General features: G+C 42.9%; 1 protein-coding gene across 9 annotated transcripts in view; it reads right to left on the reverse strand.

Moving 5' to 3' along the window:
• The window catches only part of STOX2 (storkhead box 2), a 227,943-nt gene that overhangs the window by 25,506 nt on the left and 179,476 nt on the right, over positions 1–22,961 (reverse strand). The window contains exons 1-2 of one of the 9 annotated variants that reach the window (XM_084760152.1): positions 21,378–22,089; positions 6,746–6,887 (exon numbers count right to left, since the gene is read on the reverse strand). The exons of 5 other annotated variants lie outside the window; for them this stretch is intronic. Coding sequence is in view for 2 of the 4 variants with exons in the window: in XM_084760149.1 (XP_084616275.1) it covers positions 14,285–14,333 (49 nt within the window). In the remaining 2 variants the exon portion in view is untranslated. Of the gene's footprint in view, positions 1–6,318; positions 6,439–6,745; positions 6,888–14,284; positions 14,527–21,377; positions 22,090–22,961 lie in introns of those variants that run through there. 3 more of the 9 variants (XM_084760149.1, XM_084760150.1, XM_084760151.1) reach the window with 3 other exon arrangements.

The following is a 22,961-nucleotide window of genomic DNA, read 5'->3' on the forward strand; positions in this document are numbered from 1 at the left end:
ATATTGTCCCCAAAGTTGTTGTAGAAAAACACATCCCTTTCCTGCATACGCTCTCGAGCAGCACAGCAGCCTTCTGAGGGGACGGGGCATATGGCTTCCATTAGCTCGCATGCTGCTATGTGAGTTTCTTTGAGACCAGATTACTACACTTGACTTTCAACTGTTTGTATTGAAATCTGAAAGAAAACTGGCATTGAAAACGGCACTTTTACTAGTTTACTGTGAGTTTGTTTTAAAAACGTCACTGACTTCAAGACTTTAAGGCGTGGCCCCTATTGCAATAGGCAATGAAGGAAACTTAACATTTCACAATGGAGAAGTGTCCAGAGTTTCTAGACCTTCTTAGACAGCCTTTCTAGGGTCTTCTACCATTTCATTTCAACCCTAATAGTTCTCTGACACAAAATCTAGTTCTAAGGTTTTTATTTGAGGAAACAGTTTGGACTGAAAAAAGGTAAAGAAAGGAGGACTTTCTTGTAATTAATGCTGAAGTTAGTCTAGCCATTGGCAAGGGCTTGCTTCCTCAGAAACTTGTAATTGAAGGCGAGGCTAAGAGTAAGCATGGTGACTTACAGTACACACACAAAAATGAGTGGGTGCTCTCATGATACCCAGAATGTTCGGGTTCATGTAGCTGGAGGAGAAAATTAATCTGCTCATTGGTTTCCAGAAGGAGCCATCGTCTTCCTGGGTTCTGAGCTTCCCTTGTTATCTTAGCTGCTGTTCATGCTACTGAGACTTGGCTATTGTTGGGAAACTGTCACAGAACAAGGAGAGCTTTAAAAAGCCATAGAGAAGGGCAGCTAGTGTGCCGCAGTAGGTTAATACCCACTCCATACAATAAGAACAGTGGCCAACAAGTGTCCCAGTCACAGCACCATGGACCACTTGGCCATTTGCTATATAGATTTACAGCTGAAGAATTAGAACGTGGTGATGAGCTATCAGAAGAGCTACACACTTCAGGACATCAAATCTTCGATAAAACTCCATGTTGTAAAACCAACCACCACCACCAAGTACGTATGAGAAATTAGGAAGTAGAAACCAGCAGTCTGCCACGAATATATCAGATGCTCAAGTATTTGATGAGTGAGAGGCCCTGCACGTGAGGACGAGACCAGGCTTGGCTCTGCTTTTTAACCGAGATGCCGGTGACAAGAGCTACTCTCCTGGTCTCTACTCCCTGGCCCAGAATGAAAGCTATTCACCACCTGAGATGAAAGTCATGGCCAAATGCTAATCTTATCTGACAATAACTAATACAGTCTCTTGGATATCACGTAGCTCCATAAGGCCCATGGCTAATGAGTGTTCTCACGCAATATGGCGTCTTCCTTTCAAGGGAGTACCTCAAACAGAATCAAATCTAAATCCCTAGTGGAAGCCGCCATCCAGTCTTTCCTATCCACTTCCGCCATCCAGCAAAACCCTGCCTGTCTGTAAAGACGTACCACATGCATCACGTGTTGCCATTTCTACTGATGAAAAATTTCAGCTATAATTTAATAAATCATCCTGACATTTGCAGGGCTGTTTTCGAAGCTAGAATCCCCAGGGCTTGTGTCTCGGCCTCTGTATTCTTGCCTCATCAGCTGAGGTTCCAATACTACGCTGTGACTGATTTCTGTGAAATATAACTGCACCTCAACAACCAGGGCCTAATTAAATACAGGCCAAATACGGTCAGAATGGCAGATGCCACATTACAGTAACCTTTCCTGAACCGCTGCCACGGCAGGCTCCTCGGCGGCCACCTGACCACCAACAGCCAGGGAAGTTGTTCTGAAAGAACCAGGCGAGAATTCCAAAGGATGGGAGAAAGTGAAACAGCCTTAAATAGAATCCCAGCAAAAGACTCCAATTCACTGTATCATTAAGTGACACTCCTGCCCTAAAGGTGACATGTCAGGTCAGTGACAAAACCCAGCAATGTTGTTCTTGTACCATGAGGTTGAGACCCCAGCTCTGTCTACAATTTGTTAGTTACATCCCTGGGGGCTGGGGGGAGGGGAGGGGGAAGGGTTCAGATTTTTGTGTCTCACTTTCTTCTTTATTTGCAAAGTGTCTACAGCAGTGGTTCTCAACTCTTCCTGATGCTGTGGCCCTTCAATGAGGTCCCTCTTGTTATGGTGCCCCCCCCCAACCGTAAGATTATTTTGTTTCTACTTCATGACTGTGACTCTGCCACTGTTATAAACTGTCAAGTAAACATCTGATATGCAGGGTATATGATATGTGACTCACAAAGGGGTCCCAACCTACAGCTTGAGAACCACCGGTCTGTGGTGATGTCGGCCTTACAGTGACTGAGGGCATTAGGTAAGGTAATGGGTGGTGAACACACTGCCTTTGAGACCCAATATTTAATCAATAGTAGCTAGGATTAAAAACATATAGTCTCCAAGTCTGTCTGAATTTACTTTTCATCAGCACTTGAATGTATTCCAATAGGAAATTAATTTAGTTATATAAAGAAAGTGATTTAATTATAAAAATTAATTGAGTTATAAAAAGGAGACCTTTAAAAAAATCATAGCCCATGCTAAGGAGGCAGTAGTTGTCCTCACTCTAATGACAAAGAGTGTCCTCTGACCTCAGCGGAGCACACCTGCTCTGCGGGGAATAGAATGTTCCCATTGAGATACAGGGGCACTTACAGTTTTTGAGCTAAGAGACAATAAACTTAAAGCAACTAGGAAACATGAACTTCACTAGGGCGCTAGAAGACCGAAAAGGGTGTGTACAAAACCTAGCCGGGATAGTGAAGAAAGCTGGCCTGTTTCAGAACTGTGACTGGACCAACACCCGCTGCCTAAGAAATAGCTCTTAGTACTAAAGTTAGGTGACATCAGGAGTTCGGGTGATGGGCCCTGGACTCCCATTACCACTATGGGTATCTCTTCTTAGGAAAAATGTCCTGCAGGAGTACAAAAAAAAAAAAGAAAAAAAAAGTCGATTTTTACACAAACATTCAGAATTTTGTCCCTATCTTGCTTAAGGACTGCTTACCCAATAAAATCTAAACAAACTGCTATTAATGTCCACATTTAAGAGGCTCACACTCACATTTGTTCGTAATGGCTAAGTGTCCCGTACCGGCAGGCTTGGGCAGCTTTCTCAGCTATGACTGCAACACAGCACAGAAGCAATCACACTTCCAGAGCCGCATCTAACTCCTGAGGTTTACCTTAGCATCACCCTACCCTGTGAAGATTCTTTTTAAATTTTAATTTCATCTTTAAAATGTACTGAGTCGTGCATATTTTTGTGGTACTTAGGATGTATAAATTGACAGCCTGCAACGTTCAAACGGAGGCACCGATAAGCATTGCTTCTATATTGTGGCACTTGGGTTCTTCTCTTCCAGATATTTTAGAATCTATCATAAAATGTTACAGACTATGGCTCCCTGTCTGTGCTATAAACAGCAGGAGGATCCCCCCTAACGACTGCGTTTTGGTACTTAAGGTATGACCTCTCTCGTGCAGCCTCTCCATTTCCCCCTCAGCACTCTTATGACCTCTAGTCTATTCTTTAAGAGATTGGCATCTTAAAGCTTCTACTAATTCATTAGAAACACAGTTCATGCGTCCTTGTGTGAGCGACTTGTTTCGTTTAACATGATGTCTTCCGCTCCTATCAAAATTAACGAGTTTATTATTTTTAAGTCCATGGTAAACTAATGCTTTTCAATAACGTCCCTTCAATTATCTACTGAGCACTTTCTACATGTGAGGAATTGAGAGGAGATCTAGTTCTCTGCTTTCAATGAGTACAGTTTAGACATAAAATGTGAAAAACTAAGTAATAGTGAAATATTCAAATTAATGTTCAAAGCATCCTTTGAAGAACTATAGTAAAAAGAAAACAATGCACACACACACAAAAAAAAAAAACACACAAAACAAAAAAACTACTACAAGAACCTAGCAGGGGAGTAGGGACATATGTTTGGGAGATAGAGGTAGGATTAGAAGTTAAAGGGTAGCCTTGGTCACATTGTAAGGCCAAGGCCAACCTTGAATACATGAGCTGCTGTCTCAAAAACCAACCAACCAAACAAACAAACAAACAATCAAAAACAAAGACAAAACAGAAAGAGCCTCTATATAAGGCTCCAGTTGCCAAGGAAATGCCAAACTGACAAGCCCTCATGAACATAAGAAAAAAAACAACATGAGGAATGAAAGAAAAATCTTTGCTAGCTTTACATATGGCATAGGATGACTATCTTCAATATTCAGAACCCACAAAGACCTGAAACAACAAGAAATTAAACAAACTCATCAATAAATGGGATGATGGAATAGAGAGCTCTCAAAAGAGGAAGCACGAGCAGCCAATAAACGGGTCCCTCCAGTCACCAGAGAAATACAAATTAGAACTGCATTAACGTTCCATTTCACCCCAGTCAGAATGGCAATCATTATATTTTAAAATGCTGGCAAAGATGTGGGGAAAAGGCAACACTCTTGTACCACTGGTGGGAATACAAACTAGTTCAACCTCCATAGATTAAAAAGAAAAAAAGTTCCTCAAAAAAAAAAATGAAAAGTAAAACTACCTTATGATTCAAATATAGCACTCGTAGGTAAATACATTTTAGGTATTTAGCTACCTAAAATTAGGTAAATACTAAAGGGCTCAAGTCATATCGCAGAGACACTTGCACATCAGTGTCACTGCAGCACCAGTCATGGCAGTTGATTTATGTCGCTAAAGTAGGTGTGCAACAACAGAGGGATGGAAATAGAAAGCGTGTGCACATGTGCACACCCACACACACTAAGACATTTTAGCCATAAAGAATGAAGTTACATCATTTGCAGGAAAACAATATTAAGACAATTATATCAACAGACAAACAGCATATTTTCTCTCATATGTGTTGGCTAGATTTTATATAAACACATAAAGTCATGTATGTGTGCATATGACATGAAAATAGAAGGAAAAGTGGACAGGCCACTCATGTGAGGGAGAAGGGTGAGAAAGGGGACAAAAAGGACGTGTGAGGAATGAATAGACTCAACACAGAATGTGCTGCTGTGTGGAAGTGTCCTTGTGCAGCACAGTACCTACGCAATGACTGTATACGGTGGAAATCAAAAGAAGGGAGATCAGATGGACGATGGACGGACAAATTTCCTGTTGTAATTTTTCCCCTTGGGGGAGTTGATGTGAAAGAGAGGTTTTGAAAGAGGTCTCCAAGGATGAGCAGGACCTGCGGGTGAGGGTTCCAGGGAAATCCCAGCCACAGCACATTAGGTGTGGGTTTTTTTTTTTCCTGACCAAGCATCATTTGAAGCTGACTTGGTACCCTCAAATGTAAAGCTGCAAAGTCCTGTGGACAAAAACATCCTTAGCAATGAAAAAAAGGGGGGGAGGGGCAACACATTTTTCTGTTCCAGGGTGGAAGGGGGAACAGTGAGTATGGCTGCACCCACAAAGAGAGAAGGTGTGTTTGAGGGGCCCTGCCAATGTAACATTCGGAATTATTTAAAGATGTTCAATTACGCGATCGCATGAAGGACTCAATACCCTGAGACACACCATTACTAAACAACAGTACTGACATTACGTATGGGAAGTGGTGAAACCATGTTTTCAGGTATACCATTTTCATGCCAGTGAATGCAACCTGGGGAAGCCTTTGTTTTTTGTTTTTTTTTTGGTTTTTTGTTTTTTACCATTTTTTGCTATCATTTAAAAAAAAAATAGTTCAATCAAAATCAAAATCTTAAACCAGACCCTAATGAAATCTACTAACTCTGTTAGTTCGCAGAAGCCTCAATTTAATGCCATTCTTCTTCTTCTTCTTCTTTTTTTATAATTACATCAGAAGAATTTTATTATATATTTTTCTTAGTCTCTTAGTCTGAGCATGTAAATCGTACTCCCTCAGCCGTGAGTGGTGCGTGTGCACTCCCAGGTCACATCACATACATTTCATGGACTTTATATTAATTGAAGAGAAAAGACCCAAGGAATATATTTTTTTTTCTATCGAAGAGTGAAAGAGACATGCAGAGGATGGAGATGAAACACTCTGGTTACTCCTAGCCTGGGCTCTACAGCTGCTGATTGCTCCGCCCCGATGCAGCAGTGACTCATGTTGAAATGATCGCATGCAATGGGCAGCCTCCACGGGAGAGTCCGGACAGCCTGCAGTAGAGGCTGAGGGCACGCTAACAGCAAGACCACTCCTCAGAGGTCTGCTCGCCCTGGTCACACGAGGTATTGACATTTTTTAACATATATGTATTTTTTCCATATAACAATTTTTTTTTTAAAATAAAAGCAGGGGAAACCTACCTGACCCTTTCTGGACTGGCTCCATTCCCCTGGTAGCTTTGACGCTAAAGCCTGGAGCATGCTAAGGGGATGCATCCAAGCACAAGAAGGAGCCAGTAACAGAAATGGACGTCCTAGCATCTGTAATAAGAAGAGAGAGTAAATGTTCGAGCAGTCGTATCCTAAGTGAGCATTTCAGATAAGTAACTGCAGGCCTATGGAATACAAGAGCAATCTGATACTTTACCTTGGAAAGTGTATATATATATATATATAGGCTAAGGAACACTCAAGCTCCTTTTACAAATCAGGGCTTGTGACACTGAGACAAGTGCTGCCAAAAAGCACCTTTGAAAGGCTTTGTGGACTTACTTTGCTGGTGACGATTCTTACAAACAATGGGGGTGGGAAGGGACGGGGGGGGGGGGGGGGGAGGGAGCATCTTTACCATCCTTTTATCCTATTTGCATGAAACAGCTGGATCCTGATCCATGCCTAGCCCACAAGACCACAGCCGGGGCGAGCACTGAGCCAACATCCCACTGCAGTGTCTCGGGAATCTGCAGTGTCACTCCTCTTCTGATTCCTCTCTGCAAAGTGAAGTCACAGGGACCAATCAGGCAACCTGACTTCTCACTCCCATGCCCAGAATCCTTTGTGAGCTGAAATGAGTCATCGCTCCAAGAAAAGCCACAGCTTGTGTGTGTCTGTCGGTTCCTTTGTCTGTGCAGTGCAGAGACTCGGAGGATGGGACAGACTCCGGGTGCAGGAGCCAGGGAGTGTGTGGTCCTCTCCAAGGGTCCCAGGCACCATCACATGCATTAGTCGCCCACACACACATTTTTTTTTAATCACCAAAAGAGTAAAAAGAGCACATACCTCCAAAACGCTTGAAGAAAGAACACATATTAAATTTGATGTGGCATTATATTCTCAACAAACTGCCATCATAGACTTGAGACATGTCCCTTTACTTTGTTTGTTTTTAAGGCTGGGTTTTCATTGTCATGGAGGATGATTCTCCCTCCTACGTGTAACAGGCAGTTCTGTAGTGCACCGGATCAAAGTTTAGCTGCAGTGAGCTGTTTGTCATAAATTCCAGTTGCCGTGCAAGTCGTTGCAAGCCCGGCGCTCATCGCCCCATCAGGCTTGCAGCCCCAGCAACGGCGGCGGCGGTGGTGAGGCTCTGCCACTGCCCATAAAGACAGTGCGAGGAATGAGGTCACTATGTCAGGAGCTCGCTCTCAGCGCCAGGCTCTCCAGAGCTTACCGCACAACTGGTAGGAGTCATAGGATTTGTGGTTTTGTGTCGGTGCTTTGTCTGATTTTTTGAAAAAATTTAAAAGGAAATTCTATGGCTAAGATCAGTAAGGGAAGGGGGGGGAAATCAGCTACGTATCTATGCAAAAATGTCTTGTGCATTGCATCATCTGTACCAGGCTGATTATTAGCCCACGCTGAATACATCTTACATTTATGTGTATATGTGTTGTATACAAACATACACAAGCATACAAAGACAGACATACACACACACACACATACACACATACACACACACACACACACACACACACACCAGACTCTATCGGGCAGAAGTCCTGAAAAAACATTTAGCTTTGGAGTGACAGATGAGCCATCACAACATCCTCAGAAAGAAAGGGGAGGTATAGGTTGGCAGAAGACATTAGGCAGGGATGTTAGCCGTCACATACAACTGGGAGGAAAATGAGTCGGGAACAAAATAGCAGTGAAGGACAACATAGGCTCTACTGTATTCAAACAGCATCATCCAGTGCTCTCAAAGTAGCACCCAACAGGCACCCTATTCTCACACCTCAGAACCAAACAGACACACCCACCAGGGACCCCATACTCAGATACCAGACAGATCTGGGCAGCAGCTGATGCCTGTACAGCAAGCTCCCCACAATCCCCATGAACACAGCACCCAAACCCCAAAGAGGAGGCACAGCTGAAGCCAGTCACTACACACACAGGAAGTCCTCACTGTGGCTCTTCCCATTCGTTCACGCCCTTCCTTTCTTGAGGCACAATCTTTACGCTGGAGCCCCAAACATGACATTTTGAACTGTTGAACTACAATAAAATATGAATATTAGAATATTATTAGAAATCGGCTGGTATTGAATTTGGTTTGAATCAAAACCAAGTAGCTATCAGCCAAGTCTCGGTCTTTCCTCACAGGGAATAAGCTAAGAAAACCCTGGGTTCTCCCTCCACCCTTGGAAGCTGAGCTGGGGCCTGGGCCTCGGGGCTTGGCCTTGAACTTCCTGTAATCCTCCTGTCTCAGCCTCAAAAGTGCTGTGATGATAAGGATGGTAAAGATCAACCTCCACATCTGGCAGCTCTTCCAAATTACCCAGCTGGAAGGACCCCCCCCCCCTCAGAGGCTTACTAGGCTCTGGACCCACCAGAACCTTGTCCTCATGTAATTCCTGTGGCTCGGCCTTTTCTAAGACACTCCGCCATGAAACAGCTGAGGCCCTGTCCCAAGCCAGCAACAGCCCTCTGGTGAGGCCCCAAATCAACTTCTCCCCTATGGTGATTTCTGGTATGGACTTTGGGACACACCCAATAACTACAAATGTTCATTAACCTAGTCCCCCATGTGCCCGATCACATCCGCTCGAGTTGCTAGCGGTTTTAGACGGCTAGTAAGCATGCAGACTGTGTATTCGTTTATTGCTCGACTGGTATGTTTGATTCCAATGTTACAAAACGAACAGACAAGCACACCCCACCACCTCCTCCAAAAGCCCACAATTCTGTGCTGTCTGTCATTTTCTGGTTATTTTCGATGTCAGCCCTCATAGGGTTTTTTTTTCCCTTTCTTTTACTGACCTGACCCTTTTCATGCCGTGGACACCAGCGTTCTTCTCCTGTCACTCTACTCCACCCTACTCGTAAACCCTATGTCCACTAATCTACGAATGTAATAGACATTAGCTATTTGTATCCCTGATGACCCCTCAGTAGCCATTGCTAAACCAGGCAATGCTTTGACTATCATGGCTTCATGCACTTTTTAAAAAAGCCTATGAATTATGCCTTTCCTCCTTTTTAAAGAAGCGGCTTGGTCTTGAATTTCCCTTCCAGTGCCTTCTTAACTCTCTCCTCCTGGTCTGTCCCTGTAGAGCTGAACCTGTGGCTTGGGACTGGGGTCTTCTACCAATGCACCACGAAACTAATCAGTTCACTTTCAATTTAGCTTGATCCTTAATTACAAGCTACCAAAATCCATCCACTGCATCCACAAAGGTCAGTCTTCATTGCCAACCGGACTGGGTTAAGATCACCTAGGAGACTGGGTATACCCGTGAATGGCTCCCCAAGAGGCTCACCTGAGGAGGGAAGATCACTGAACATGGGGAGCCAGTCTTTGCCTTTCCTCTTTCTAACTACAGATTCAATGTAGTCACCTTCCTTTCTGCTGCCATGACAATATCACTAAGTCCTGGCAACTTTAGCCTGCCACCCTCCCTGCCCCCAAGGAAGTACCAGCTCACTGTACTATCTTTAACAGCTACAGAGTCTGGTTTCTTCTATGTAAATTACAGATAAGGCAGAGAGTAAAGGGAAACAAAAGCCCAAGCATTCAAAGGCATAGAAAAATGACAAAGATGTGGTCAAAGGTCCCAAAATCAAAATAGATGTGTGTCCATCTGGAGATGGGCCTATTCTATTCACAGACAGAAGCAGCCAAGCCTCGCAGTGAAACTGAAAGACAAGTTAAGACTCCTCGTGTTAAGAGTCAACCAACCTTCTTTCTTCCAGATGGCACAGTCACTGAGTGTGTAAGTGTGCAAGGCAAGATCTGAATCCTGGGGAACTGGCTCCAGAGTCTGCACTTGACACAACACACACACACACACACACACACACACACACACACACACACACACACACTTTCACCACCATAATAAAATAACTACAGACAAAAACATATTTAAGAAGCACATACCTTAAACTTCAAATTAAAATCAAAGCCGGCTGGTGACTTAGTACATGGGGCTAATGTGTTCTGTGTCACAGGTCACAGACCCTTTTGGTGGCAGATGGCTCTAGCCAGGGCTAGAGATTCTGAAAAGCTGCCCTCTGACCTCTGATGGCTAACGTGCATTGAATGACCACACAGGCAAATTCAAAATGCCAGTCAACACTTTAAACACGAACTTCCCTTGCTGTCCTACTATTAACAGCATGAATTGTACCGTAGATGTCTATTAGTCTCAATTCAGAAACACAGGCAAGAGAGGGTAGGGTGGGAGCTCGTTTGAAAGCACAAGGATCCAAGTTCAATCCCCTGAACCCATTTTTTTTTAAGTTGAGCACGGTGGTGTGGTCTTATATAAGACCAGCTCTGGAGAGGCAGAGACAGGCAGATCTTTGGGCTCAGAGGCCCACCGTCAGGCTTGGTCCAGACCTCCAGGCCAATGACAAACCCTGGCTAAATTTTTTAAATTGTGTCATGCCTGAAGACTCTCTACCCTGACACTCTCTCTCTCTCTCTCTCTCTCTCTCTCTCTCTCTCTCTCTCTCTCTCTCTCTCTCTCACACACACACACACACACACACACACACACACACACACACACACATATAAAAAAAAAGACATCTCCAAGACACACACACACACACACATACACAAAAGAAAGACATCTCCAAGACAGCAGCAAGCATGAAGGTCAAAAGTCAACTCCAGGTGTAATGAACAATCCCCTCTGCCGCCCGCCTCCAACTCCAGTGACAGCAAAGATTTACACACATCGAGCAGGGGAGCCCACAGGTGACCTGCTCAGTTGATGAGGTGTGGAAAGAAGGCGGTGCTTGGCACCTGAATGGGTCCTTGGCAGGAAATTACATTGTAGCTGCGTGAGTGGCACAGTCATGCAGAATTGTCATAAACATTTGGGTGACTAATAGTCTGGCAAAGTTTTTGAGCTGCTGCATTTTAAAACGTAGAGAGCGGTACAGACCTTTGAATCAGTTAAAAACTATCTCCTTGGGTGCCTAACTGTAACATGGTATGTTTACTTGGGGTAATATAAATATGTGTAAGACAGCATACACACTTCATGGTGTATACCCATACGGACTTTTTAAAAATATATTTAATTAATTTATTCATATTACATCTCAATTGTTATCCCATCCCTTGTATCCTCCCATTCCTCTCTCCCTCCCATTTCCTCTTACTCCCCTCCCCTATGACTGTGACTGAGCGGGACTTCCTCCCCATGTATATGATTCTAGGGTATCAAGTCTCTTCTTGGTAGTCTGCTATCCTTCCTCTGAGTGCCACCAGGCCTCCCCATCCAGGGGATGTGGTCAAATATGGGGCACGGACTTTTTTTTTCCCACAAACAGATGAAACGGTGGACTTCTACCTTCAAGAAGGTCAAAACACACTGGAGAGGAAAAGATACTCACACCACCGAAGGACAAAGAACTACAGGGCGGGGCCTCTCCACGGCAGGACAGGGGGACCATGCAGAGAACTCGGGTGAAAGAGCTGGGGTTGAAGGAGACAGAAATGATGTCAAAGAAAGCTGGACCTCTTTAAGAACATGACAGGTGAGAGAAGAAAGAAGGGCACCCACACTAGACCATTAGCTCGCCAAGAGAGGGATTTTTTTTTTTTTGCAGGCTTTGTTGTTAAAAGTCTGTCCCTGGAAAGCGCCTAGCCCAAAGGGCCTAAAGCACTAAATACACACTGAAGGAAGGAAGAGATGGTCTGGAGGCAGCGGACAGGAGCCAAGACGTGGAGTTGCTAAGGGCCAGGAGGTGGAGGATAAGCCTCCTGGGGCCCAAGCATTCATTTGGAGAAGTAAAGAAGGTCAGGACAAGAGCATCCTCCTGGGGAAGAAAAGGTTCCACCTTACAGTTGCACTGACTGCCACTTAGTATCTGGTAAACCTTTAGTTAGGTTTCATCCCTTAGAAGCCTTTCACCCACGTGAACCTACACTCTGAAGGCAAAATCGTTGAAAAGCATCCGGCAACCGCCTAAAGGCAGAGAGAAGTTGATATGTTCAAGGTAGCTTTCCTAGGGTCTTCTGTCTCTCTTACCACATAGAAGATTTTGATGTCAACACTTTCTCCCTTATCCAAGACTGTTCCAATAGGCTGGGGGGGGGCGGAGTGGGGAGCCCTAGTCTATAACAATCGTCTTGTTCAAGTCAACCAGCTGAAGAAGACCCAGTGCTTGTGGCGGGGACGGGGGGGCGGTCAATATGAACTAGGTATAGTGCCTAGACTCACAGTCTTGTCATTCAAAGGAGAGGGAAACTGAGCCATGAGAATGAAGGACGGTGATTACTTCTAATCTGAGAAGAGACACCGAAGAAGAACGGGGAGACCTGGCAGGAGCTCAGGCAGCTTGGGTGTGCAGCCAGGTGGGTAAGGAAACATGAAAGGAGAGGCAAGATGGGGGCAGCGTACCAGGCAGCCAAGTGAAATGAACAGAGACGATGTGGTTAGAAGGAGCGTGGTGTTTTAGAGACATGGTTGCCTGTCTAGACTGCCGAAGATAGAGTGACAATCATACACACACACACACACACACACACACACACACACACACAATACCACATACATATACATATGAAAGCGAGAGACTGATAGCAGAAAGACAGAAAGGCAAACAGAGAGGAAAGACAGATACAAGAGAAAGAGCCATGCTGGATAAGTTTGTGGAGGACATTAAATTAATGAATAAAGGCATTGCAGGTTTTTACAGAGCAGTGGTATTGATGCCAAATGTCAAGGTTTCTTTGGCAACAAATATAAGATATTGTCCAAAGAAAGAAACTAACTACTGGGGCATAATTTTCACTTTTGTCTACTGTGACAGAGCAGGCAAGATGCAGACTGCTTAGCCAAGGAAGAGAGAAAGCAATGTATATAAGAATTGATTTATGATCCATGAAAATATCCAGAATTGCCAGCAGGAAGAAATTAGAATCTATCAGAAACGGGATTTAAGCTGGGTGTAGTTCGGTGGTAAAGTGTTTGCCTAGGATGCATGAGGGGCCTAGGTTCAATCTTCAGCTTAGGGAAGGGGGCTAGCACGCTCCTAACACCAATTGCCTAGACTCTGTACAGAGGTCTGAGCCATAGTAGTGGCCTGACACTTGGGGTATTGCCCAGTGTGGAATATTAACCCAAACTCAGAAAATAAAATTTTAGAACACCCGTAATAGATGTGATTTCACTGGCTGCACAAAAGCCAATAAAAAGGCACAAACTAAAGATTCAACAAAAGCAGTTAAACAAACAAACACAATCCCCAAACTTCCAGAATTTCCAGGGCCTCTCAAGCTCTGGATTTACTAAGTTAAGTTTATTCTTATAATGAGAGAAGTAACCATTACTATTAAAGTTGGATTAGATGCAACAGAGGATGGGCAAGGCAATTAAATATTTAAAGACCAAGCACCCTCTGTATAGCTCCAGGCAGGAGAGGACAAGCACATGAGGACCAAGTGAGGGGTCGGGCTGCTGTGGTCCTCACAGCTTTGCAGCAGGCATTTCTTCAGAATGGTTCTTCCAGGGTCAGACTAGAGTAAGGGAGGCTTGGAGCTGGGAGACAGCGGAAGTTATCCAGGGCATTGCCTTTTGACAGAGGATGATGTCACAGCCTAAATGTGAGTCGGCTTAGTCAGGTGACAGTTAAGAGCTAAGCCAAGACCAGCACCCTGGTCTCTCTCTTTAACATGTGTGACTCTATAAAATATATTAAGTATTAGTTTATAAATACATTAAAAGAAAGTTAATACCTATTACCTACACTCTAAGGCTTCTACAGACGTCCTCCAGGTAAGAAAATACAAATTAAACATGTAGATTCCAAAGTATAATGTGATGTCAACTGTTGTTTTCTTTCTGCTCTTAGTGCCTCTGACCAGAGTCTGAAGACAGGAAAAGAAAGGGTAAAAGCACTGGGCTGTGAGAGGGGTGCATACCTGTAACCCTAACTCTTGAGGAGTCGAAGCACAAGGATCCTAGGCCCATGGACAAAGAACAGAGACATTATATGGCTCGATCGCTGGCTTACTTCATCGTGGTCGAGTTACTGCTCTGTGGAAGGCATCCCTCTTCTGTAAAGTTAAACTGGTGGGGTAGATATGGACGGTCCGAAGGCTGCCACGTTTTTTGAAAGAAGGCACAGCAAGAGCCGTGACCTCTGACTTTAAGGTGCTTCCAACTAAGGAAGGAATGGAAAGTAAGCACACATGAAGCAGAGCTATGGAATACGTTCCCACACATCACCAGGTGACAGGAAAGATTGTTGTAAAACTTATCCAAAGTAAGTATAAGGCAATAGTGACTAGAAAGTTCCATCTCAAAGCTGAATTGAGTATATACAGTGCGCATGCACACACGTGTGTGTGTGTGTGTGTGTGTGTGTGTGCACGTGTATGAGTGTGTGTGCGCCTGTGTGTGTATGTGGGTGCATGTGCACACATACACATGTGGACACCTGAGACAGGATCTCCGGTTGTTTATTCTTCTAGGCAAGGTCTCTCTCTCATCGACCCCAGAGCTTGCCAACAGGTCTGTCTCCGAGTTCAGAGTACTGGAACTACAAGTGAACCCCAACCTGCCTGTATTTACATGGCTTCTGAGAATCCAAACCCCAGTCCCTAGATTTGCACAGAAAGTGTTCTACACACTGTGCCCTCTCCCTGGACCATATGACGTCTCTTAGCCAAAACAGTGCTCATCAGAAAGAGCAAGCCACTCTCCACACCCGTTCACTATAGGAGGCTTGAGACGCCCTCGGCGTGCTGCTTTCCTGATGTCTCAAGATGTCCTGCGACTCGTGCCTAAAGCCTATTCCGCCGTTATTCTTAAGATTTACAATGAAACAGATTCAGACCATTGTGCCTGCCGCCATGTTTTCCCCCACCTACCAACAGCCAAAAGAGTAGATAACCATTGAGCTCCAGTTTCCCTTTTGGAGTTTCAGTTACAGTTAATCATGATCTGAGAAGAGTAAATGGAAAACTCAAGAAGTAAATCATTTGTAAGCTTTACATTGCACGTTGTTTTGAGCACTATGAAGATGTGCTCACCCGGAATGTGAGTCATCTCTCTGCCTAGTGTTTCCACCCTGTATCTATTAACTGCACATCAGTCACTTGGCAGATGTCTCTGATATCAGGTTAACCGCTTGTAAACTGTAGTCTTGTGTTCAAGCCTTGTTCACATAATAAATGCCCCCAAAGAACAAGAGTAGTCACGACTGGCTTTTCAGATGAGTTATAGACAATCTGTAAATTGCTTCCTTGGAGTGAAAATACTGTAAGATTCTTGAGAGAACATATTAATATAATTTTTAGCACAGAATACTGTTGTAACGTTCTTATTATGAATCATTGTTGATACAATATCAACTGTGTCTAACTTCTACATTAAATTTGATCAGAAGTAAGATGCTGCCAAGCATGTCAGCTTCAATCATCCGCTGGGATATCTGAACAATCCGCCCACAGATACAGGGAATCCATTACATGTGTTCACTTAAACTATTATCTGGGGTTGGTTCTGTTTAACACAAGTTACACACCCACTAACATGTCTGTGCTGATCCAATTCTCTGTGTTTCCAGAACATACCATTTCACGGAAGTCAGATTACAATTTTATGAACAGGTGATAAAACTAGAAAAAAAAAATCCTGATGTAACAAAATAAAAGTTAACGCATTTTCTGTGTTATCATTTCATAGTGGATGGATAAAAATTAGCAGAATTTCAGTCTGGGATGTAGCCCAGTGGCAGAGCATCTGCTTCATGAAGGACATCTAAGTTGTTTCCAGTTTCCGGTTATTATGAATAGTTGCTATGAACATAGTTGAGCAAGTGTCCTTCTTGTACGGCAGAGAATCTCTTGGGTATGTGCTAGAGCTGTTCCCAGTTCTCCGAGAACGCACCACATTGATTTCCAGAGTGGTTGTACAAGTTCACACTCCCACCAGCAATGGAGGAGTGTTTCCCCTTTCTCCATGTCCTTGCCAGCGGGTGCTGTCACCTGAGTTTCTGATCTTAGCCATTCTGACAAGTGTAAAATAGAATCTCAGAAGCTTTTTATTTGAATTTCCCTGATGACTAAGGATGTTGAGCATTTCTTTAAATGCTGCCCAGTCTTTCAAGAGTCCTCTTTTGAAAATTCTCTGTTTAGTTCTGTACCCTGTCTGTTAAATTGGATTGTTTGGCTTGTTGATGTTTAATTTTTTTAGTTAATATTTTGGATATTAGCCCTTTGTCAGATATAGGATTGTGAAGATCTTCTCCCAGTCTATAGATTATTATTTTGTTTTGTTGACAGTGTCTTTTGCCTGACAGAACTTTTTCAGTTCCATGAAGCCCCATTTATTAATTGTTGATCTTAGAGCCTGGGCTGTTGGTGTTCTGTTCAGCAAGTTGTCTCCTGTGCCAATTAGTTCAAGGTTCCTCCCGACTTTCTCTTCTAATATATGTAGTATGTCTAGTTTTATGTTAATGTCTTTGATTCACTTGGTCTTGAGCTTTGTACAGGGCAATAAATATGGATTTGTTTGCATATTTTTACATGTAGATATCCAGTTAAACCAGCACCATTTGTTGAAGATGCTGTCTTTTTTTTTTTTTTTTTTACATTGTATGGTGTTGTCTCCTTTGCCAAAAATCAAGTGTCTGTAGGTGTGTAGGTTTGTTTCTGGGTCTTGGATTCTATTCCATCAACCAACCAGTCAGTTTCTATGCTGGTACCATGAAGTTTTTATTACTATTGCTCTGTAGTAGAGCTTGAAGTCAGGGATGGAGACACCTACAGAAGTTCTATTGTTGAAGAGGACTGTTTTAGCTACTCAGGGTTTTTGTTTCTCCATATGAAGTTTAGAATTGCTCTTTCAACATCTGTAAAGAATTGTGTAGGTATTTTGATGGGGACTGCATTGAATCTATAGGTTGCCTTTGGTAAGGTGGCCATTTTTGCTATGTTCATCCTACCGATCCATGAGCCCGGGACATCTTTCCATCTTCTAATGTTTTCTTCAATTTCTTTCTTCAGAGACTTGAAGTTCTTGTCATACAGGTCTTTCACTTGCTGGGTTAGAGTTACGCCAAGATACTTTATATTATTTGTGGCTACTGTGAAGAGTGTGTTTTCTCAGTCCAATTGCTGTTTATATACAGGAGGGCTACTTATTTTTAAAAAATTAATCTTGTATCCAGCCACACTGCTGAAGTGTTTATGAGATGTAGGAGCTCTCTGGTGGAATTTTGGGCTCACTTATGTAAACTATCATATCATCCATGAAGAGTGATACTTTGACTTCTTTCTTTCCAATTTGTATCCCCTTGGTTTCCTTTAGTTGTCTTATTGCTTTAGCTAGAACTTCTAGTACTATATTGAAGGGTTTTGGAGAGAGTGGGCAGCCTTAGCTTGTCTCTGATTTTAGTGGAATTGATCTGAGTTTCTCTCCATTTAGTTTGATGTTGGCTATAGGCTTGCTGTATATTGCCTTTATTATGGTTAGGTATGGGCCTTGGATCCCTGATCTCTCTAAGCTTTTTATCACGAAGGGATGTTGTACTTTGTCAAAGGCTTTTTCTGTATCATATGAAATGATCATGATTCTTTTTCTTTCAGTTTGTTTATATGATGGATTATAACGATGGGTTTTAGTATGTTGAACCATCCTGCATCCCTAGGATGAAGCCTACCTGATTGTCGTGGGTGATATATTTGATGTGTTCTTGGGTTCTGCTTGCAAGTATTTTATTGAGTATTTTTGCATCAATGTTCATGAATGAAATTGGTCTGAAATTCTCGTCCTTTGTTGAGTCCCTGTGTGGTTTAGGAATCAAGGTGACTGCGGCCTCATAGAATGAGCTTGGCAATGTTCTTTTAAAGAATCAGCTGTTGGTTTCATCAGTTTGATTTACTATTTTTGCTTTAAATTTGCCAATTCCTTCTCATTATTATTTCCTTCTCATTATTACTTCCTTCCCCTGTTCACTTTGGGTTTATCTTACCTTTCCCACTCCCCTAGTTCTTTTAAGTGAAAAATTACTCATCTTAGTTTTTTCTTTCCTAATATGAGCATTCTGTTTACACATCTCCTTTTAAGCTTTACTTTGGCTATTCACATGAATATGTTACAATGTGTTTTCATTTTTATTCATGTCAAAACATAGTCTACTGTCCCTAGGACCTCCTTTTTCATCCATGGGCTACATAAAATTGTACTCTAAGCCAGGCATGGTGACGCATGCCTTTAATCCCAGCACTCGGGAGGCAGAGGCAGGTGGACCTCTGTGAGTTCGAGGCCAGCCTGGTCTACAAAGTGAGTCCAGGACAGCCAAGGGCTACACAGAGAAACCCTGTCTCAAAAAACCAAAAAAAAAAAAAAAAAAAAGTAATCTAATTGATTTGTATTTGAAGATTTATCAATTATCTTTCTATGGGTGGCTTCTAGTTAAATTCCATTATGGTAAGAAAATTACTTTTAGTTTGTTTTAAATTTGAGTTTATTGTTAGCAGTCCTCGGGAGTGCCCCTTAAGGACTTGAAAGCAGTGTGCATCCTACTGTGTTAAGGAGGATTCTCAGAGAAGTCAACCAGATCTCAGTAGCCTGACGCTGTGTCATTTGGTTTTTTACATCCGTCCTGGTTTTCTGTCTACTCACTCTCCTCATCACAGAGGCATACTGAAGCCCAGGAGACAGCTGCCCATTTCTCCTGTCAGCTTTATTCACACTTTATGTGCCTGCTTGTATAAACTCGGTAAACCTCCAAATTCTCTATACAGAGTTCCTTCATACCCTTCGTAGCCTTTCTTCCCGTAAAGTCTGCTTTTTCTGACATTAACATGGTCATTCCAGCTTTCTGTTGGTTTATGTTTGCATTGTGTTTTTTTTTTAATCTCATGATTTTCAACTATTTATATCATTATATTTAAAGAACATTACTTATACATAGTATATTCAATCACTTAAGAACGCCCTGATGATTTCTATGAACTGTTAAGTAGATAATTAATATTTAATGTAATTAAATTGAGGATGAGATTTAGATAAACCATTTATTACTTTCTGGGTTCTCCCCCCCCCCCCATTTTATTACACTGTTTTTTCTTTCCTACTTTTATTTGGATAGTTGGAATGTTTTTTATTATTCTATTTTATATACTGAGTTTTTACTATACTTTGGTATATTGTTTTTAGTTGTTGCTCTTGACATTTTAATATGTACTCAATCTTAACAGAGTTCCAGATTGAATATGAAATGCTTGGTCTCTAGTTGATGGCATTATTATAAAGTGGAAACTTTAAAAGGAGAGGCCTAGCAGTAGGAAGTCGGTCTCCCGGGGTGGGTCCTTGAGGGTCTCTTACCTCTGTCCCCTTGCTCACTGCTTTGTGGCCGGCCCTGAAGTGAAGAGCCCTCCTCCCCCACATTCTCCCACTCCCACGAGGCTCTGACCAAGGGATTGGCTCCAAATAACTGCTAACCAGATTCTCTGAAACCATGAGCCTAAACAAACTTTTCCTCCTTAGCGTTTGCCTCTGCCTGGCACTATTTCAAAGCAACACCAAGGTAACCTGAACACCCTGTCCACTAACAATTAACATTTTGTTGCTTGCTGCCACGTTGGTTCCTTTCCTTTTTATGCTATAATTGTCATGTGTGTTCAACATATGTAGACTGTATTTGTCGCACACATTTCCTCTCTACTGATGATTTTACATTTTAAAGAACTTAAGAATAATTATATTTTACAGAATGCTTGCTGCTGTTAGGTCCGTTCTCTTTTTCATGGTGTCCTCTATTACTTTCTGCCATCACTGTGCTTCCTTTAGTGAGTCCCTCATCTCTTATCTAAGAATGACATCACATCACCTTCACACTCGAAGGGTATGCATATCATGTACCACATTCATCTTGTTTTATTACATATAACGGTGCTTCATTTTCTATCCAGCTCTTTGTAAGTTTTTTCGTCTTGCTTTTAACCCAGCATTTCTTAAGATTTTCCCACTCACAGTCTTTTGCATATAAAACATTTTATGTGACCCTAGATATATAACATAAGTATGCAAATCAAACAGGGCCTGATAAGAAGTCGTTAAGAAATTTAATTTAGGCGTTGGCGCAATAGCTCAGTGGTTAAGAGTACTGGCTGCTCTTCCAGCAGGCCAAGAGTTGATTCCCAGCACCTGTGCAGCTGCTCACAATCACAAGCATCTGTAACTGCAGTCCCAGGGCATCTGCGTCCCTCTTCTGGCCTCGGTGGGCACAGAGCAGTGACATACATGCAGGCAAAACACCTGTATGTGTTGAATTTTTAAAAATGAAAAATTGTAAAAAGAAATTTATTTTGAAGCAATTTTTGTGTACATTTTTCATTATGAAGATTAAAACAAATTTGCATGCTAATGAGACAGATGTGCTCTTTTTTTTTTTTTTTTTTTTTTTTTTTTTTTTTTTTTTTTTTGTCTTCAATGAAGAATTAAGTCCCAGTTTAAGAAGCTGGGTTTTAAGTGGTTTGTCAGGGTTTTGTCCAGATTTTCTTGAGTTTCTCATGTTTGAATTTGTTCACCTTCTTGAATCTTAAAGTTGATGTCTTTTATCAAATTTATTGATTTTTTTTTTTGTCCTTAATTCCTTCAAGTTATACTGTTCTGTCCAAAATAGTGGGCATCTTTATGTTATCTATGATGCTCTGTTTATTTTTTCAATGTTTTTCATCTCTTTGGGTAAAACTGGATAATTTCTATCTATTTTCATATCCACAAGCTCTTCCACTAACTATACTACCATTGAGGTTGTCCACACAGTTCTAAATCTGATTATTATATAATATTCACTTTGTTCAGAAATATATTCTCTATTAGTTGAGTCCTAATCTGAAAACCCCAGTATCTGTGGCACCGCCATACTTGTGACTGTTCACTGTCCTTTCCCATGTGTACTGAGATCACCTTGACTTCCCCAGATGCTGAGCAGTTTTGAGTAATGACCATGATAAGATTCTGAGTATTTAAATCCGAAGGGTAGTATTGAATTCTTACCATATTTTTAAAAGGAGGTGCTCCACATGGCTAAGTTCAGGGTGAGAACTCAAAGCCAGCTCTCTCTGGTGTAAGTAGAATGTCAGTCCAGGGCTGAGGGCCATTATGATGCTGCTGTGTTCTGTCAACTAGGTCCATACCATCCCAGTGCAAGGTCTGTGCAGTGGGTCTGGCTCAAGCTTCAGCTATCAGAGTTACTCTGCCCTAACTGCGTAGAGTAGACTCTGATCCAAATGTGCACAGAGCAGGACAGAGGCCAGCTATGCACTTCCAATAACTGCATCCCAGTCTAGGGCCAAGTGAGGAGAAGAAAGAGAACCACAGACTCTTTTGTTGGTCACAAGAAGGCTTCTCTTCTGAGCCGGTTCATTTTAATGTCAACTCAGGCACAATCCTAGATTCACCTAAAAGGAGACCCTGAATGAGGAATTATCTAGATCAGGTTGGCCTGTGGGCATGTCTGTGCGGAGTGGTCTTGATTGTTCAATGACGTTGGAGGACCCAGCCCACTGTGAGAGTCACCATTTTATGGGCCGGGTCTTGAACTGTCTAAGAGAGGGAGAAGCTAGTTGAGAACAAGCAAGTGAGTGCTTGTTTCTGTGTCCTCATGCCTATGGATGCGCTATGACAGCGGACCTCAAGCTACTGCCTCTGCGACTTCCCTTCAATGACGTAGTGCGAAGGCAAATAAGCCCCTCCCTCCCTAAATTGCTGTTGGTCAAGGTCTTTTATCATAGCAACAGAAAGGAAAGTAAGACACCATCCTCCACCACCTTAGGTGCCTGCATCAGGACTGACGTCCAATGAGAGAGCGCGCGCGCACACGCACACACACACACACACACACACACACACACACACACACACGACACAGCTTGAGCCCTACCCCCACCCTCCACTCTGTTCAAAGGCAGTCTCCTCCTTTCCTGCTGTTCAGGTGAGAGTCTGAAGGACCCTCTTGGAGATCACTCTGTCCACACCAGTGTGCCCTCTGGGTTTTCTACCTTCCTGTCTGCACCTCATGGAAGAACAGGACACACAAACCATACGCTAGCTGGGTTGTGTTTCAAATTTGGAATCCCCATCCCGACACCACCCTGTGTGCTTGCTCCCACCCACTTTTCAGAGTCCTGGAGCAGTCACTGCACACATTCTGTCCAGGCTGACAGCTGCGCTCAGTCACAGGGACAGGGCACAGGGAGCTCGCCCCACCTCTCTTGGAAACAGAATCTGTGGGGGAGTTTGCATTGTTTTGGATGGCTGTTACCGTTGGGGTCGTGTGTCCATCCATCTTGGCCTTTGTTCAATGAAGGCTGACTCTGGCTAAGTTAGGGCCGGCGTGGCTGAAATTTATTTATTTTTGTTTAAGTCTTGTGTCAATTTTTAAAAGATTGCATTGCAGCTCACCTGTTCCCCACAGACCAGATGCTTCTTTCCCACCTCAGGCATGCTGGGGGACAGTCCCAGCTCACTAAACTGTTGCCTGCTTTGCTGCCTTTTTCGGCAGAGTATGTTCTTTGGAATAACTAATGAGGGGGCTAAAGTGATGGACAGTATGCCACCCGCCCTTTCCCCATGTCCATC

Source organism: Acomys minous (assembly GCF_964271855.1).
Source record: "Acomys minous genome assembly, chromosome: 15".
Lineage (NCBI taxonomy): Eukaryota > Metazoa > Chordata > Mammalia > Rodentia > Muridae > Acomys > Acomys minous.